Source organism: Theropithecus gelada, chromosome 18 (assembly GCF_003255815.1).
Source record: "Theropithecus gelada isolate Dixy chromosome 18, Tgel_1.0, whole genome shotgun sequence".
NCBI classification, from domain to species: domain Eukaryota; kingdom Metazoa; phylum Chordata; class Mammalia; order Primates; family Cercopithecidae; genus Theropithecus; species Theropithecus gelada.
This window is the reverse complement of record NC_037686.1, coordinates 48,263,798-48,283,572: the sequence shown is the minus strand read 5'-3', so window position 1 is coordinate 48,283,572 and position 19,775 is coordinate 48,263,798. Positions and strand designations below refer to the sequence as shown.

General features: G+C 36.2%; 1 protein-coding gene across 5 annotated transcripts in view; it reads left to right on the top strand.

Moving 5' to 3' along the window:
• The window catches only part of TCF4 (transcription factor 4), a 416,095-nt gene that overhangs the window by 53,118 nt on the left and 343,202 nt on the right, over nucleotides 1-19,775 (top strand). For 2 of the 5 annotated variants that reach the window (XM_025365666.1, XM_025365667.1), the window contains 2 exons: nucleotides 620-711; nucleotides 2,356-2,428. In XM_025365666.1, coding sequence (XP_025221451.1) covers nucleotides 620-711; nucleotides 2,356-2,428 — 165 coding nt within the window. Of the gene's footprint in view, nucleotides 1-619; nucleotides 712-1,603; nucleotides 1,901-2,355; nucleotides 2,429-19,775 lie in introns of those variants that run through there. The other 3 variants (XM_025365669.1, XM_025365668.1, XM_025365670.1) reach the window with 2 other exon arrangements.

Here is a 19,775-nt window from a genome sequence, read left to right as displayed (position 1 = left end):
CCCTCCACTCCACTCCCCCCACCCTGTCACCCCACCCCTCCCCCTTTGGACGTGTTTTCACTCCAGAGACGCTCATCTTTAATTTCTTGATAGCTACTTTGAAAAGCGGAGGGGAGTGGTGTGTGCGAGTGTGTGTGCGTGTGCGTGTGCGAGTGTGAGTGTGCGAGGGGGGTGGGGTGCAGGGTGGGGGGAAAGTTGAGACCGGATCGTTCTCAGTAGTTTCTCTTTTCTCTGTGATCCATTCATTTCTCGCTCTACCTCCTGTTGCATAAAATGATGCGCTGAAGAGCGGCTTTTTTTTTTTTTTTTTTTCTTTCTTTCTTTCCCGGATTTGGTTTTACAGTGGATGTTACCAGTTTGATCGTCTCTTTGGAAATACAATATCGCCTTTTTTTTTTTTTTTTTTTTTTTTTTTTTTTTTTTTTTTTCCTTTTTTTTTTTTAAAAAACAAAACCAAACCCAACCCAACAACAAGTCTCCCATCCCTTCCTCCTTTCCACCTTAATCCCACCCGCCCCCACGTCCCTACCCCCAACCCCCCAGTCTCCAAAAATCCGATTGTGTTTTCTCCAAGGATTGGGACTGGATTTTCTGATTGCGGTTATTTCCATGTTTCTAGGTTTGTGTGATTTTGCTAAAATGCATCACCAACAGCGAATGGCTGCCTTAGGGACGGACAAAGAGCTGAGTGATTTACTGGATTTCAGTGCGGTAAGAAAGAACGGTGGAAACTAACAACAGCTGTGAAAAAAACAAAACAAAAACCCAAACACTTCAGCTAGAAACCAGTAGGAATCCAAAGGACAGTAATAATTTTTAATTGGCTGAATCCTTGGTAAATATGAAGGTCTTTTTGACAAGTTTTTAACTATAATTTTGGGGTGTGATGGAAGATTCAGGCTTTTTGTTTTTTTGAGTTTTATTACTGGCCTTCAATTCCCGACCCACTGATTACCCCAAATAATGGAATCTCACCGCAGTGGAAAGCAAAAATAGACACCCCTAAAACTGTAAACCACCCCTAAAAGTTGGCCATGTCTGAACATTGAGACTACTTATACTTTGCACACTATTCTTCCTTTTATTTATTGTTTTTGGAAATGGCAAATAGAAAATAGGAGACCCAGTTGTCTCTTTAAAGTTTTAAGCTGATGATGCTTTGGATTAGTAGGACCTGTTAGTTACATCTTACCTCCTAGTTACATCTTTTCCTAGAATTCTTAAAACTAGTGTGGATATGCTGAGCATACATTCTTTAGAACCTTTTGGACTGTTTTGGTAAATTTCGTAGTCGTGGCATCAGCACAAAGCGGAACTTAACACACTTGTGGAGTTTTACGGCTGTACTTGGTCCTTCTCCATCCCTCTGCTTCCCTTTCCTAAACCAAGTCCCAGACATGTCAGGAGAATGAATTCATTTTTAATGCCAGATGAGTTTGGTGTAAGATGCATTTGTAAAGCAAAATAAAAAGAATCCACAAAACACACAAATAAAATCCAAACCGCCTTCCAAGTGGGGCTCTTTCCTGCTGCTGCTGCTGCTGCTGCTGCTGCTCCTCCTCCTCCTCCTCCTTCTCGTCCTCCTCCTCCTCTTCTAGACCTTCTTTTGGAGAAATGGCTTTCGGAAGTTTTGCCAGGAAACGTAGCCCTAGGCAGGCAGCTTTGCAGCCCCCTTTCTGCTTGTTGCACTTTCTCCATTCGTTCCTTTGCTTTTTGCAGGCTCTGACTCAGGGAAGGTGTGCATTATCCACTAGATACGTCGAAGAAGAGGGAAACCAATTAGGGTCGAAATCAATGCTGGAGAGAGAGGGAGTGAAAGAGAGAGTGAGAGTGAGAGAGAGAGAGAGAGTCTTGCTTCCAATTGCTCTCCTGTTAGAGACGAAATGAGAATTTAGTGCAGGTGGCACTTTTATTTTTATTTGGGTTCACGTATGACAGGCAAATCCTATACGAGATGGAAATGGACATTGCCACGTTTATGGCCAAGGTTTCCAGTATAAAACAAACAACTTTTTTCTTCTCCTTGGTGAAACTAGTGTTTTTCTAGAGAGGCTGCTGGCCTCCAACCTGAATCTTGATAGCATTATGGGGACTCTGTTTGTTCCAAATGTAGTAGTTCTGCTTGGCCATCTAATGAACCTGAGGAAAAAGAAAGAACAGAGTGATAATGGGGGCTGGGGGTGGGATTTGGAATGTTGTTTCTCTTTTAGTTTTAAGTTGGATGGTGATGTATTTTACTAAATAAACCCTTAGCATAAACTCTAAGCTGTTTGGTAACAGTATGAAAGATCTTTGAGGAGCTCTGAAGGCACAAATGTCTTATTTTCAACTGTAATATTTCTTTGTTTCTTTTAGATGTTTTCACCTCCTGTAAGCAGTGGGAAAAATGGACCAACTTCTTTGGCAAGTGGACATTTTACTGGCTCAAGTATGTAAATTCTTTTCTTAGTGTGAAGTTAAATGTTTTTGGCTATTTATTTACTCAATTATATGTTTTTGGCTCTGTTGAAGTGTTCTGAAAAAGTCATTGCATTTTAGCCTATAATCATATGGTTATTGCATTACCCATCAGTGGTATATCTTACACAAAATGTTATCTTGTGCAATTAAAATTGGGTCTTTTTTTTTTAAGTCAAGGAAACTCTTTCAAAATTCCATCACTTAATTTAAAAGCAATTTTCTAATACAGTTGTAATCAAACACATAAAGATAAGACCAGTGTTAACATGGGGAATAAATTAATGTTTCCTATTTGAAAATAAGGGGAAAAAATCTCTAACATTCATAAAATGGGAAAATCCCTTGTAAATAATATCATTTATTAGGTACTGTATACAGTTAACCCTTTTAAAGAAATGAACACTTAATTCTGCAAATGAATGCTATGTAGTAAACCATAGCTGTAAATAGCCTCTTGCTAATCTTAGAGGCTAAATATGAATTCATTTATATTTAAGATGCCCTTATTGATGCTTTAGCTGTTTCTTTTCCCTAATGATTTACTTGTGCAATGAATTTTTACTGTATTTAAAGTTGCAAATCTGGAAGGACTTTTACGTTTTATAAATGAAAGATCTTTGGGTGATGCTCAAAAAAGACGCTAGCACTATTCACAAAGGAATCTGTGTGCACAGTGATTATCTGGCATCTAAGGAGGGGTTTATTACAGGGCTATTTGAATATCTCTTATTAAAAGTGCAGAGTGAAAATATACATTTAAAATGTATTTTTTTTAATCCAATGAATTTCAAATAAGAAAAAGTTATACATCGTTGCCTGCTGTCCTTTAAGTCCGAGGCTTAAATCCATTTATGCTTGTTAAACAGCTGTAGTATTTTAGGAGTTTTGGCAATGGTATTTAACAGTACATTAGGCCGAGTACTGTTCTTAAGTCAGACTGGTAAATGTTGACGTTCTTTTAGCTGTGAGATGCCAGTGGAATTGTCTGTCAACTATGAATATAATTTAACATCTCTTAATATTCGTTTGGTGCTATAGCAATGAAAGAAGTTTGGTCACTTATGTGATTTGTGTAATTGTTATATTTTTATAAAACTAATGGCTTTTAAAAGTTGTTCATTTCCAAATAAGTTCCTTCCCCTTCTGTTGCCCACCTAAGTTTAGGGAATTTGTGTCTCTGTAACTTGTTTTAAAAAATGTGAGATGCCTGTTGTATTTTTATTTTAGTTTTTTGATTAAAAGGACCATTGACAGACAATATGTTTGTGTTTTACTATCCTGGACCTTGTTATGTTTTCCACTTAGGGACTTGGGACAGTTTTTATATTAGTGTTATATCTTTAAATTTCTGTGTGGTATCCTCTATGCAACTTTTAAGATGGAAAATATGAATATGCATGTTTGACGTAAAGGTAAGGACAAGTATCTTTTGTGGACAAATTAATTTTTCATGTTAGACAAGATCAAAACTGTAACTATCTTTGACAGTATTTTTTTATGTCTTAACTTAAAAACGTGTATTCAGTTTAAATCTAAAAGTAGCTTATGTCAGGCACAGAGATAGGCTACGTTTAAAGTCAGTGCTAAAAAACTAGTTTGCAGTGTTGTGAAAACATGCATTTATAATAAGTATGTTACTTTAGATATCATTTAATAAAGTAAGGTGTTTAGAAATATGAGATTGTGTTACATTTAAAAAGACAACTGTATGTCTGATCCATTTTCTATGTTCGCATTTAAATAAAGTTCTTGTTGTGATGTTTAAATGTTTAGAGAGAGTACAGGCTCCATAAGTTGAATATGTATTAATGCATTTTGGTAAGTGATCATGTATCAACACTTATACAGTTCTTAAGACAGTCTCTCTCTCTCACACACACACACACACACACACACACACACACAGAGGTTCATGCATGCAAACCTGGAGAGAGACTTCACTCTTAGTAAGTTATGTTACACTACTTCTAATGCATACACAGTGATGATTTTGAAGGTGTGGAACTTGAAGTTACATTGTACCAGAAGTGGTGTTTTCAGTACCAAATGTTTACTTGTAAGGGTAAAAAATGTAGTGGTCTTTTATTCTGGCTGTCTGATTGAGAATGCAGGGTATTAATTTCATGTAGTATGATGGTGATTATAATATATAAGGTACAGATTGGAGTGTGCAGTTTTCTTCTATCAAGATATATTTGAACACAGGGCTATTCGTTAAGAAAACAGGTTGTATTCCCACTTAAAAGAGTTAAATCTTTTTTAAAAGCGTAACACATTTTAAAAATCATGAAAACTGCATTTTGCCCTTTAATTGGTAGGATCAACTAGGAAACTTTGGAGAGAGAAATAATTTTCTGAATTTACTTCAAGTTAATATCCATTGTCTTGAGTGGACTCAGATGTCCCTTTCATGGGTTGCTTTGAAACTTGGATTTAGGAAAAAAAAAAAAGATCTCAAGTATAAGTAAACTGTTCCTATTTGAAAAATCAGCTATAGTTTTTCAAAGTGAGGCATGGCAATGATTCATGCTTCGAGTTCCCAATAGCTTTTGATTCCATTAATACAGGATGCTCCATAGTGATTTGCAATGTGAGAATAAAAATAAAGTGTGGCCATATTCCCTTTAATCTTTCATTTCACAAACATGGTTTTTCCTACCACCTTAAGAAATGGTGAGGCTGCTAGGGAGAATGGAATGTAACCTGAGCTACAGCCTGACATTCCCAGGGAGCATTTTTCACATGAAAGGCTTTTGTCAACCCAGGAAAGGACTAGCAGTTTTTGTTTGATGTTTGCAGGTGTTCAGCAGAAAGCACTAAAACAATTCAGCCATGATGGTTCAGAGCTTCGATGACCTTAACAGGGAAAATTGGTGGGCTCTGGAATTATTTTTAAGAAATAGTTGTAACCTATATGGTAACTTAAACAAAGGGATTTAATATCCGTTATATCATTGATCTTAAAATAAACTAAAAGCATCCACATGCCTGGATGATTGGAAAGTTACTCTTCTTGAAAAGTAGGATGCCTAAGTTACCAAAAAAAGAAAATCATATAAACAGTCTATAAGTTATTGATGAGTATGGGCTTAATTTTCTGATATAGCAGAAGGGCAGTTTATTTGGTTACCTTTGACTCCTGTGAGGAAAAGATAAACATACTAGCTTTGGCATCTTTTGAAAAAGTCATGTTAAAGTTGGGCCACTAAAATGATGTATTCTAAAGAACTTGTTAGATCAGGCCTGGTCACATCTGTTACATGTATTTACTGCAGGTCTATGACAGATACTACATCTTTCTCCCTTGGTTTAAAAGTTGAGCTTTTTCCCCTGTAATTGTTTAGTTTTACTGAAGTGTTCAGGTATTGTGAAAAGATTGTCAAATGAACGAGTGTTTGAACCAGAGCAGCATTATAAAACACACCACATCTCTGTAGTGGGTCATTTTTGGAAGAGGAAAGTATTGCCTGAAATTTACGTAAGTTAGCTAACCTATATCCACATGACACAAAAATGATATGCCAATTTAGTGAATTCATTGAGGCGGAAAAAAATCAATCCGGTGGGTAGTTTTGTATGATACAGAAAATTCACATGGTCACATCCTGAATTAATTTTGAGTTCATAGTGATGGCATGAAAAAAAAATTGGTTTCCCCTTAAAGGTATTTGTTGAGAGCTGCTTAATATTGTGTGTGTGTATATAAGTGAGTGAAAACACCCTTAAGATCATAAATGGTATAATTCATAAGGGAGCTGTGGCTTTTTGTAAAGGGCAGAGTAATTTAACAGGTTAAAAGAAGTACAGTGGCATTAAACCCATTATGTGAGAATCATAGAATTTTGGGCATAGAAACCCGTTAGAAATGTTGCCCAGTGCCTTCATTATTACAGGCAAAGAAAACTTGAGGCCCAAGATAAGGAGTTCCAAACTGTGCTTTTTTATTTGTGATTTTAAAAAACAAGTTTTTATTTGCTGATTCTCTATGGCCCTGCAAATCCTTTATTGGAAATAATCGTGGTCTCACTGCTGTCTTTCTGTCATTTGTACTACATAATGGGGCATGAGGATTAGTGTGCTGATATTTGTGCATATATGCTTCTGTATGTGCATGTGCTTTCTGAAAACTTTTTTAGGTTTGGAGCTGAATTTTGGATTATTGATCATTCTCTTTTGCCTGGTCTTCCCTGTGACTGTTTTGCATGATGTTGCGTAAAATAATAGTGTGGGTGAGCATGTCATAGTGCTTCTCAGTGTGTTGGAGAGGTGTGCTGTGTACCTTATACCTGTTGTATTTTTTAAATCCTCACAAGAACCTAGTGAGATCCAGGATTACTGCTATTCTGTATTCATAGCTGAGGAAACTGAGAGAGATGTTAAACAACTTGATCTTAAGGTAGCCAATAATGAAATTAGGTTTTAACCTCAGGTTTGTCTAGCTCAAAGTCCTGAGTTCTACACACAGACACACACACAAACACACACACACACACACACACACACACACGTCAGACAGCTCATTTTTTCAAGATTATATAGGCAAACAATGTGATATTGAGGTTTGGCACGAAATATTATCCATGATCTGTAGGGTAGATAGCATTTTAAAAAACATACCTAATGTAATGATGTAAACCATACCCATTATTTTTCTTGCCTTTGTATCCAAATAAGCTACCCTTCTAATTTATGACAGATTTCAATGTGACTAAATATGTCTTTCTCCTATCTTTATTAGTTTTACCAAGAAAATACAGTAGATATTTAAAAAGTTATGCTTTCAGGCCGGGCGCGGTGGCTCAAGCCTGTAATCCCAGCACTTTGGGAGGCCGAGATGGGCGGATCACGAGGTCAGGAGATCGAGACCATCCTGGCTAACACGGTGAAACCCCGTCTCTACTAAGAAATACAAAAAATAGCCGGGCGAGGTGGCAGCGCCTGTAGTCCCAGCTACTTGGGAGGCTGAGGCAGGAGAATGGTGTGAACCCGGGAGGCGGAGCTTGCAGTGAGCTGAGATCCGGCCACTGCACTCCAGCCTGGGCGACAGCGCGAGACTCAGTCTCAAAAAAAAAAAAAAAAAAAAAAAAAAAGTTATGCTTTCATTCTATTGTAAGTTGATAGTCTACGTGGATGCCAGTGAAAACATGTTTTTATGTAGCTAATCAATTCAGAATTTGAGGTAACCAAGCCTGATGTATTAATATGTAAAAAATAAGGATCTCTTCTCTTTAAATATAAAAAAGTTTTGCAGTTTGTTGTTAGATCTTTGAAACCTAATATTCAAGAACAATAGCCTAAATTCTATCTGCATCACTAAAATAAGCAGTTTTGAAGATTTGATATGTCTGTTACCAGACATGTGCTTAAAATGTTACATTTTCTAAATTCAGAAGGCAGAAGCAGTACTCTATTTGACACTGACTTAAGTAAATAAAATGCATTAAACAAGCGTGGGGATCCAAGAACTGTTGAAACTGAAATGCTTAACATTTTTGACAGCATCAGCAAATTATCCTTACCCTACTATTGTAATGAGGAAATCACTTAAATAACAGATGAACAGCCAAGTCACATAAACATATATAATAGAACTATGTAATGAAAGTTTATGCTGTTAATTGCTCGAATCTGTCTTAAATGCTTAGAATCATGGAGCAGTAAAGACTGTCATATAAACAGTTTTGTTTTGAGCTTAAAATTATTCCTTTTTGCTTTCATCTGCTATGATAAACAAAGTAATTTTGTAAGCTTTAAAGATCAAACATTTACTCCTAATGGTAAACTACATTTTATATTGGAAGTTTGCAACCTCGTCCAAGTCATAGAGTTGAGTCCTGGTGGCCCCAGGCCTGTGATTTTCAACGTTTAGTATTATGATGCTATTTAGATCTGTTCCCATAAGCCAAGATAACAGATCTTAAGTTGCCTAATAAGGAACATGGTGTGTTTTGAAATGTTCTTCAGTTTACAAGTCTGAAACCAAAATGTTCTTGGCCAAATCTTTAGAATCTATACGTATGTTGAATAAGTCAGATTTTTTACAGACATAGCATGAAAATGAAGCTAAGTAGGAACAGAAAAATCTGCCCTTTCTTTATTATTATTATTATTTTTTGTATTTTATGAGCTATTTTTTATGGCCAGGTGTTCTTCCAAGTTAATTAGATAGTGCTAAGTATTAGAAAATGTAAAATAGGTTATAGGTTTTTTAAAAGGTTATTTTTGTTACTGGTGTGTTATTACTCTGGATAAAATTTTCACAACTGACCACCAGGTTTATTAGCTTATATGTGAGCTATCCATTTTGTACATTCGTGAGCCAGTTGACTAGGAATAAGGTATGTGCCTGGGTTTTATGTGGATACTTTTGACCCATATGTCTCCTAATACTTAGGAGAGAGATGTAAGAGAAATAATAATATAATCTTTGGAGAAGATTAACACTTTTTTGTAAGTTATATATAGTTAAATATATATATTTATATTAGACTTTCAGGAATAGTGAAAATGTTGAAAAGGTTGTCATGTTTACTTTCATTTCAAAGATAAATAAGGGCCCAGTTAATCAGCATAGCAAATACCCAGGTGTGTTTAAAATCAGTTTACGTGGATGAATTTCAGGGCTGTAAAGAAAGTATTTTATTTAAAGGTGCAGCCACACGATTGATTGTTCAAATGGATGCTTTTGTACTTTTGTGTGACAATTAACATTTAATGAATGACTTTCTAGACTGGCATTGGTGGTAATTACTATATGTAGTTTATTAACTGCAATCCATTGTTGGATGTGCCTTTATTGATTTGTTTTGCAAATACCCCTTCACACGTGCGGCAGTATTCGTGCAGCCGTATTTGTACGTTACTTTTTGAAGAACCTGTTCACTTGCTGATGCTGACATTGCCTCTAAAAATGTTAGTTTATAAATTCTCCTGTGCTAGAATGCCTCTTTGATCCGAGTAATTTTAGCTGAAATACAAAATCCATCAACTTTTCTGCTATAAAAAGTTCGCATTCAAATCCTCAGGGAATCCCAAAGTAATGACACAGTTTTGTGTTTCAAGTAAATACTTTATGGAAATTTACATTTACAAGATACTTTAGAGATGCTCTGTTATTCTTTAGGTAAGTAGCAAAGGCTCGGGAGGGTTAAAAGTCTTTTGCCCAAATCATGCAGTTGGTTATTGGCTGTAATAGGACACAAATACACATGTCCTGACCCTCTGGTCAAAGACCTCATGCTGCTTTTAATTAAGGCTTGGACTCAATTCGATGGTACCAACTGTATATTTCTTAAGAAGGGGAAAACGTGTATAATCTACCATTTCTGAAAAAAATTATTAAAAACTGAGATTGTGAAAGATGGAAGTTGTCATCCAGCCCACTTGTCATCACGTGTTCTAATTTGGCCAAGGCAGTTGACAAATAACTGTTAAAATGTATTGTGTTATTAAAAATAACAAAGTAAGACCCATGATTAAATATCAGGGCTGTAATTTAATCTTGGGGGTTCTGGTGCTGTTCATAAACCATTTGGCTTTTTTCTGTAACAGATGACGTCAAAATCCAGCTTGATTGAATTATGACCCTGGGTTACAGCAGCACCTGCTGGTGCCTCTTTACTTCATGGCCTGTCAGCATTTCCATTACAAACTTTTTTTCTCTGACATTTTAAACTTCAAATAGTTAAACTGGACTGCTGGTTGCCATATAAACTTTCTGCTTCTTGGGAAAAGACCACTTGCTCAATAAAAACAGAGAAGGTGGTGACAAAGCCCCATTACAGGATACCCCTTAGAATGTTCTGCTGTGCTTTAATCTTCCATTCATTTAAACATTCTTTTGGGGGGTACTTAGCTGAATTTCAAGGCATCCAAATGGAAGGTTTTTAATCTCAAATTTCCCATGTGAAGACTTAAGTACAGGGTCTTTACAGAACTGGTAAAGTGCAAAAAGACCTAGCATCTATGCAGCTTATTGAAACTCTGGACAATCCAGTTTTCGTATAGGGTGTAAAATGCTAAAGAGCAAGCCATAAAAAACATGCAAATTGGCATACCTTGTCAGTAATTGCTTTTATATTCACTTAAGATGAGTACAAATTGATAATGAATGGTTAGAAAAGTATCTTTATTTATATTATTATCTGGAGACTGGTAGCATAACTTCAGTTTGTCCCTCGGGTTTTAATATGCTGGGAATGGAGATGGGATGTTGTTTGCATCTAGCTAGCCAGCTTTTTATCTATCTAGTCTAATTCTGATTGATGGATCATCTAATACATACATCTAATACATTTTTTAGTACCTGCTATGCTCATATCTCCACGTTAGCAATTAGAGGACATAGAGGGCTTTAATAAGGAAGAGACATCTTCTCTCAGAGGGCATATACTCTAACACAGGAGTGTCCAATCTTTTGGCTTCCCTGGGCTACATTGGAAGAAGAAGAATTGTCTTGGGACACTCAAAAAATACACTAATGATAGTTGATGAGCTGAAAAAAAATTTGCAAAAAACCCTCATGTTTTAAGAAAGTTTACGAATTTGTGTTAGGCTGTGGGTTGGACAAGCTTCTTCTAACAGGAGAAAATAGAAAAGTAAGAATGTAATTAACATCTAGCACTGAGAAGACACAATCATGTGGGAGTTTAGAGAAATGAAAACTTACTTCTTTCATGGCGAAATTAATAACGAAGGGTTCAAGGAAAACTCAATTCTAATCCTTGAAGGAATGGTAGAATTTTGACAAGTAGGTAGTGAGACTGAGCATGCATATCAGGATCACTGCAAACCAAGCACAGATGAAAGAAACTGGAAAGAGTAGATTAAAGAGATCTCCCAGAGAGAAGTTTCTCGGCTCTGCAGTGGAGTCAGCTCTGGTCTAGACACATGGGATGATTTCCTGGCAAAAACTCCTGTCTTGGTTGCTGTTTATTTTCTTTACTGAGTTTGCATTTCATTGGGGGGTGTTACAGATTATAATCCAGTTCCATCCAAAAGTATATGTTTTTAATGGTAGTGTCAGGGTGGAAATCGAAGTTTTTGTGTCCCCAGTTCCCAAAATTCTTCCCAAAATGTCACTCAGCAATGGAAACTTTCTTGAGCCAAATGAGGCTGCTTTGGAGAAAATTGTTCATGTAGCCAAATTCTGGAAATCTAGATTCTTTTGCAATGTTTGCTGGTAAGTAGCTGTTTCATATTGAGGAAGTGGTAGGATCTTAAAGGCTGCGTCTTAAAACTAAACAAAATCGAAACTCACCAGTACAATTCAAGAGGGGTTTTCACATTTTTTTAAAAAGGAATACTGCTGTATTTAAAACATTTTACGATTGCAAAAATTTATCATTATAATTTTTATTATCATCACTGGCATCACCATGACCAGTGTCACATTGTTTGGTCAAAAGCTGGAAGGGAAATGTGATAGTTATTGTTGCCATATTATATATTGAGAAATGTGTTTAAAACTTTTCTGGAGATATTGTGATCTTAGCAAAAACTAATGTAATATTTGTAAAAACATTGTGGAGTGGCCAGGTATACCTTTGAATGAAACTGACCAGAAGTACATCACAAATAGAAAAATACATGTGTGTGTGTATATGGATACCATCCCTTCCCCCAAATATTGTTGAGATTAAAGTGTCTTTCTCTCTGTGACCTGCAAGTATTTTAATGTAGCATGTGTGTCTAATTTCCATAGTGAAGCCAAAAATTCAAATGGTAGTTGATATTGGCTTAGGAAGAATTTATTAATGAATAACTGTGTTTGGTATAGAGTAAAAAAAAATTTTTTTATGACAAAGAGGATATTCTAGACTCGTGTAAAAGATTACAGTTAAGAACCTATGAATTCCTCAACCTTTGTCTTCACTTTTCAAAAAGTAAGGGATTTATATTGGAAATATTTTGCAACCCTGCAACCTGAAACTCAAAGCTTTGGTAAGCAGGTGGTAATAATATTTCCAGGTTGACTATCCAATTTCATACATAACCCAGTTTGTAAGTTTGAAAAGAGATAAAACGATGTCAGTTTTAATGCTTGTTTGAATAATTTTTCTTTGTTCTGTGCCCTCTTAGACATCATTGTCCACTAACTGATGCCCCAAACCATTGAATGCTTTTCTGTTCTCTTATGGCCACTGTGATTCTTCAATCTAGTTACTTCTAACTGCAAGATTAATTTTCTTCTGACATCTAATTTTCCCGTGATTTTATTAACATCATATTATTCTTTTTCCGGCTCATTTGGAATGATTTCTCTTTTATATGGGGTGTACATTTGTAGTGTCCCACTTGTAAGGGAATTCCACACTTTAATCCTTAGTAATTTTGCTAGAGTTGAATAAAATGAGAGATAGTCCATAACTATTTGAGGCTTGATTGTTTAAAGGAAGTGGAAAGCTTCAGAAAAGTGAAAGCGTATGAAAGCATGCCATGTTATTTTTTCAGTGTGAGTGTATTTCACTGGAGTAACGATAGAATTTTTAGGAATTATTACCTTTAGTTTACTTATTTGCACATTCATTTGTTCATTCATTCATTCATTCATTCAATCAGTAAAAGTTTTTTTTTTGAGAGCCAAGATACAAGTTACAGTGCTAGAAATTATGGTGCTACAAAGAACAACAAATTTCAGCTTCGGCATTGGGACATGATGTTGCAGTTGTTAAATAAAAGTTCTACAATAATTCAAATAAGGTACTTTTAAAATAAATGATGTTGGCCAGGCGGGGTGGCTCATGCCTGTAATCGCAGCACTTTGGGTGGCCGAGGCAGGCGGATCATTTGAAGTCAGGAGTTTGAGACCAGCCTGGCCAACATGATTTCATTATTTAATAGAAAACCCGTCTCTACTAAAAATACAAAAATTAGCTGGGCGTGGTGGCAGACACCTGTAATCTCAGCTAGTCGGGAGGCTGAGGCAGGAGAATGGCTTGAACCCAGGAGGCGAAGTTTGTGGTGAGCCGAAATTGCGCCACTGCACTCCAGTATGGGCAACAGAGCAAGACTCTGTCTCAAAAATAAAGTAAAATAAAATAAAATAAGTTGAAATATGCAAGTAGACTTTTTCCAAAGACACTTTTCAAATATAACCAAGTGCGGACTTCACATTTCTAACTGAAACAGAAATCCTAAAATCTGTATATATGTGTCCATGTTCTATGTGAATATAAAGGAAGGAGAATGGATTCGAATGCTTGTAGAAATTGGCCCTTGAAGTGTAGTTTTAGGAATGTACTCCGAAATTTCATATCAGAGGTTGTCTGGGAGGCAATGAGAATTATGTTCCATTCATCCTTTTTGAGCCGAAATTAAAATTTTGAATGTGTAGATGGTACTCATTTACTTCTAGGACACTAGATATACATGCTTATCTTTTTTACCCCACACTTGAATTATGTTAATATTTGTTTTAAATTGACAACAGTAAAATTTCTCTTAAAATTAAGTACATGATTATTTAGCATCTACACGTGTCAGGTAATACTGTGACTGCTCTAAATAAATTGATGAGCAAGACAGGTATGTTTCTGGTGTGGCCAACATGGAGGACACAGATATTAATGGATAATCAGCCAAAGAAGGTCAAATACTACATTTGAAGGTGTGTGGCCTGAGAAGAGTTTGCAATAGGAATATCTGACCAAGCAGAGCAGTCACGAAAGGCTCAGAGATCAGCCCAGGTGAACTGTGGTCTTTAGATGAGGGGGAGTTAAGTGGGTGGAGTTTCCTTAGCTGACAGGTAGGGCATGATTCCAGCCGCTGCGGCTGGTGGGGGTTGGTAGGTGTCAAATCCTGCAAGACTGAGAGCCACAGGGAGCCTTGACAGTGTGCTGCTAATCAGATTTGTGTCTGGGACATGGACCCAAAGGGGAGTCAATGTGGGTGGTCTATACCAGTTGTGAGGTTTTTGCAGAAGTTTAGGTGAGAGACAGGGTTGTTGGTTCTACAGTGTGAGTGGTGAAGTTGGAGAATTAACTCTGTAGACTTTATTTGAAATCTGTACCTTTAGGTCATTGGGGAGCATTCATAGTGGCTACTTGGTTTTGTGTTTTTTTTGCTTTGTTTTGTTTTGTTATGTTTTTGGTGAAACTTCCTATAACTTTCTAATACTTGAAAATCTACCATACTTTATACATTCCGACAGTAATTGTGAGACCTAATTCAGCTACTGTGTGATAGCCACTACCTTTTTAGCAACCAAGCACTAACTAGAGAAGTGCTCTTTTATTTTCTGAGAAAAATGTTAGATTGATTTTGCAATTCTGCAAGGGTACAGGGGTGGTAGTGGGTCTTATTGAATGGACTTCAGTACTATTTAGGCTTTTTTTTTTTTTTTTTTTTTGAGACAAAGTTTCACTCTTGTTGCCCAGGCTGGAGTGCAATGGCGTGATCTCAGCTGACCATAAACTTTGCCTCCTGAGTTCAGGCGATTCTTCTGCCTCAGGCTCCCGAGTAGCTGAAATTACAGGCATGTGCCACCACACCTGGCTAATTTTGTAGTTTTAGTAGAGACGGGGTTTCTCCTTGTTGGTCAGGATGGTCTTGAACTCCCAACCTCAGGTGATCCACCCAACTCAGCCTCCCAAAATGCTGGGATTACAGGTGTGAGCCACGGTGCCTGGCCCTATTTAGGTTTTTTATAGCTTATGTTCTTATGAGCAGTAAACATTATGATGGTTTTGTTAGACCTGTTGAATTGAATTCACTTCTCCTGCCTGTGGTCAGGTGTCAGCACAGCCACAGAAGTTAGTGAATGTCTTTGTTAATGGACATTACGAGGGTGGTTTAATTTATGTGATACTCTGTCTGGGATTGCAGCATTATTGTTAGATTGCATTTTGTCACAGGGAGGAAATTACCTGGTAACTCTTGATTAGGAATAAAATGAAGCTTCCCCTTTTTACAAATACTGGCTAATATTCCGTTTGGCTCTCTTCTGTTGACCACATCTCTCTCTCCCCTTCCTCCTCACTCCATTTTCTCAACTATTTTATTGTTTACTACTGGAAGTCACCTCCCAAATCAGGATACTTGTTAGTCCATTTTAGGAAAAATATCACCATTCTTTCACTGTTATTTTCTGTTGAAGTTGAAAAACAAAATGCTACTTTTTTTTTCTTTCCATTTTTGGTTACACCAGCTAGTTAGAGCCTTGGGATAATACTGTGGTCATGGGTTGGATCCTGATATCTGTGTCAGTTAGTGAGAGTTGGTTCCATGACCGTAGAGCTCTTCGTGTCCTTCATACAAGGGTGCTGAAACAAGAGGGGCATAGAACTGTCTACACCAAGCAAAAAACTCCTGAAAGCACGTGCCCACTGCAGGTGAATTGGTAGCAGAGCGTGGAGAGAAGTGGGCAGTGCTTGGTCCTGTTTCTGCCTCCTAGAGAGTTCCTCTCAGCATCCAGGCATGCTTTAGTAACTCTTAGTTAAAACAAAATGAACTATAATTAATTACCTTTCTTTTGGGAGGGACACAGAGAGTTTCAACAGTATCTACAATGCCTTTTTTTTTTTTGAAAAGTATGATAGAACATTAAGGTCGACAGAGCTGAGGATGGGTTGGAGGCTGAATTATGATGTGTGTTTTCTTTATGCTTGAATTATTTCATAATTAAAAACAAAACATACAATAACAACAACAACAACAACAAAACACTCTCTGCCTCTCATTCACATTCCCCTCTGGCCATAGCCTCTTTCTTAATTTCCTTCCTAGCAAGACTTTTGTTAAGTTTTTTCTACACAGGCTGCTACTGCGTGCTTTAAAATTTAACCCCAAGCAAATATTAGAAAACATATTTTATCTTACAATATTTGATGCCTACAGAATAATCTGTGTAGCAAATATAAGTTGTGAAGCTTAATAATGGAGTGAACACCTATGAACCCACTACCCAACATAAGTACTGGAACAATGTCAGATCCGTTGACTGGCCTATGGGTTTGTTCCCTGTCTACCTTCCCCTATCTTTCCTGCCAGAGAGAAACATTCTCGTGCCCTTTTTTAAGTAGTATTGTGACTGGCATATGTATCCCTAAACAATACTGTATGTTGTTTGGTTTTGCTTGTTTTGGAGGATTACAAAACTGATAGATTGTTTTGTGCTCCTTGCTTTTTCACTTGGTATGTTATTGTCCATGTTGTTGCATGTGGTGCACGTTCATTTTCTCTGCAGGTTATACTTTATTTATGCATGTTCCAGCTGATGAACCTTTGTGTTGATTCCTCTTTTTTGGAACTACAAACTTTCTTGTGTGTTTCTCTTGATGCACATGTGTAAGACTGTCTCTGTACGGTAGATACCTATCTGAGTAGATATCTATGAGTAGAATTGTTGGTTTGTAGAGTTATATGAAAGTCCAGCATGACAGGATGGTGTCCAGTTGTTTTTTTAAACATTCTTACTGATCTGCACTCCCACCTGTAGCATAAAGGATTACTATTGGTGCAGTCTACTAGGTATAAAATAGAAAATGTATCCCATTAGAGTCTTTTTTTTTTTTTTGAGGTTGAGTCTCACATGTCACTCTGTTGCTCAGGCTGGAGGGCAGTGATGCAACCTCAACTCACTGTAGTCTCGACTTCCTGGGCTCAAGTGATCCTCTTGCCTCAGCCTCCTGGGGAGCTGGGACCACAGGCACATGAGCCTCACCCAGATAATTTTCGTGTTTTTTGTAGAGAAGGTGTTTCACCATGTTGCCCAGGCTGGTCTTGAACTTCTGAGCTCAAGCAATTCGCCTTCCTTGGCTTCCCAAAGTGCTGAGATTATAGGTGTGAGCCACCACATAGGACTGCATTGTGGTCTTAATTTGCGTTTCCTTGATAATTCGGTTAAACTGCTTTGTATATATTCATTTCAGATCATTCATGTCCGGTCTGTGGAATGTACACCTGCCCCCATTTTCTATTGGGTTGTTTTTTCTTATTGATTTCTAGGTGTGCTTCACGTATTTTTGGATGATAATTATTAGTTATATAAGCTGCAGATACCTTCCCTTATTTTGTGACTTTTACTCTCTCTATGGTACCTTTTGATAAAGTCCTTAAATTTAAGATAGTCACGTAATTATTTTGAAGGGTTGGAAAAGCCTTCTGTACCCAAAGGTTGTACATATATTCTTTTATATGTTTCCTCTGAAAAGGATTTGATGATTTTGCCTATCACATTTAACTTTTCCATACAGTTGGGATTGATTTTGTGTGGAATGGGAAGTATGCCTCCAATTTCACTTTTCCATAAATGTCTAGATACCCAGTTGTTCTAGAATCATGTACTGAAAGTCCATCCTTTACCCAGTCATTCACAATACTATTTCTGTGATTATTTCAGTTCCTGTATTTGTGAGGTCTTTCCTTTTGGGCCTTTTATTCTACTTGGTTAGTTTGGCTACTTTGCCTCAGTACCACATTATAATACATGTTATAGCTATATTTTGTTATTTGTTAGGTAAAGGCCTTCCTCCCCCGTTTTCCTGTCCCATATGTACACATTTGACTTTGGGCTATTGTGGAGCCTGAGTTCTTCTACATGAATTTAAAATTCAGCTTGTCAAGGTCTTTGAGAACCCTTTGAGGCATTTTTATTGAAGTTGCATGGAAACCAAAGATCAATTTTGGGAGAATTATTATGCATTTAATGATTATCTTTACTCATTTATATCTCCACTTTTTTAGGTCTCTGATATCTCAAAACAATTCTTTATAATTTTTTAGCTGTAATTTCATAATTATAGTTTTATAATTTTCTCCATGAAATTTTACATTTTCTGATGATTTATTCTTCAGGACCTTATTTTTCTGCTTCTATTATTACCAGTATTTTCTTTTAAATTATTCAAATTATTTGTTGCTTGTATATAGAAAGTCTTTTTAAAAAAAGTTTTATTTATTTTTTATTTTTAGAGATGGACTCTCACTCTATTGCCTGGGCTGGATGCAGTACAGTGGCACAATCTTGGCCCACTGCAACCTCTGCCTCCTGGGTTCAAGTGAATCTCCTGCCTCAGCCTCCCAACTAGCTGGGACTACAGGCACCTGCCACCACACCTGGCATTCAGTTGATTTTTGTATATTTTCATATTCAGCCATGTTGCTGAGCTCTGTTACTAATTCTGAAGATGTCTTTGTGTTTTCCTTAGAGTTTTTTCTGTAGATTTGTCACATTTCACATCATGTGTGACTCAAGACAATTTTGTTGTTTTTTCCTTTCAAACCCCAGTACTTGGCCTTTTTTTTTTTTTTTTTTTTTTTGTCTTTACTGTGCTATATATGACCTTAAGTACACTGTTAAATAGGAATGGCAGTACTGATTATCTTGTCTTATTCCTGATTTTCACCATGAATAGTGATGTTGATATTGATAGATACTTGATTAAAAAAGTTTAATTCTATTCATATTTCATGAAGAGTTTTTATCATGAACAGGTATTGAATTTTATCAAATGCTTTTTCTACATACAATTAAATGATGACTTATTTATTTCCTTTAATCTGTTAATGTTGTGAGTAACATTTGTATATTTTCCTGTGGTAAGCCACCTTTGCATTTTTGGGATAAAATTAATGATGTAGCTTCATTACTCTTTTAAAAGTATTGTCCTGGACTCAATTTCAAATATTTTCTTCAGTATTTTTACATCTATGTTTAAAAGTATGATTGGCATATAATATTTTTTTCTCCTACTTTCCAAGTCTAGTTTTCTCTACAAAGTTAGAATAAGGAAGTATTCTCTGGAATAGTCTAAATAAGGGTGAAACAATCTGTTCTTTGAAATTAGGTCAAACTTATCTTTATAATTGGTCCTAGTATAAGAAGATTTTAAGCCACTGATATAATTTTTAAATATAATAATATTGAGAGTGAGAGCTTTAGTTTTTCTGCAGATGCTTTAACAATTATATATATAAACTTAAGTGTATGTGTGTGTGTATAGGTGTATATGTGTGTGTGTATACATATATATGTAATATATGTCAGTTTTCTATTTCATTTAAATTTTAAAATTTATTACCATAAAGTTATATATGGTATTCTCTTAGCTTTTTAATCTCTGCTGACTCCATAATTTTCATTTTTCATTTGTAATTTTATTTATGTATTCCTTCTTTTTTCATGATCAAGCTAATTTGACGTTTTTCTTACTACTCTTTTCAAACCAACTTTTGGCTTTGTGGATTATTTTTCTTGTGTGTTTGTTTTCTACTTCATTAATTTTTAATCTTTGTTATTTCCTGCTTTCTATGTACTTAGGCTTATTCTGTTTTTTTTTTTTTTTTTCTAAATTGAGTTGACTACTTATTGCACT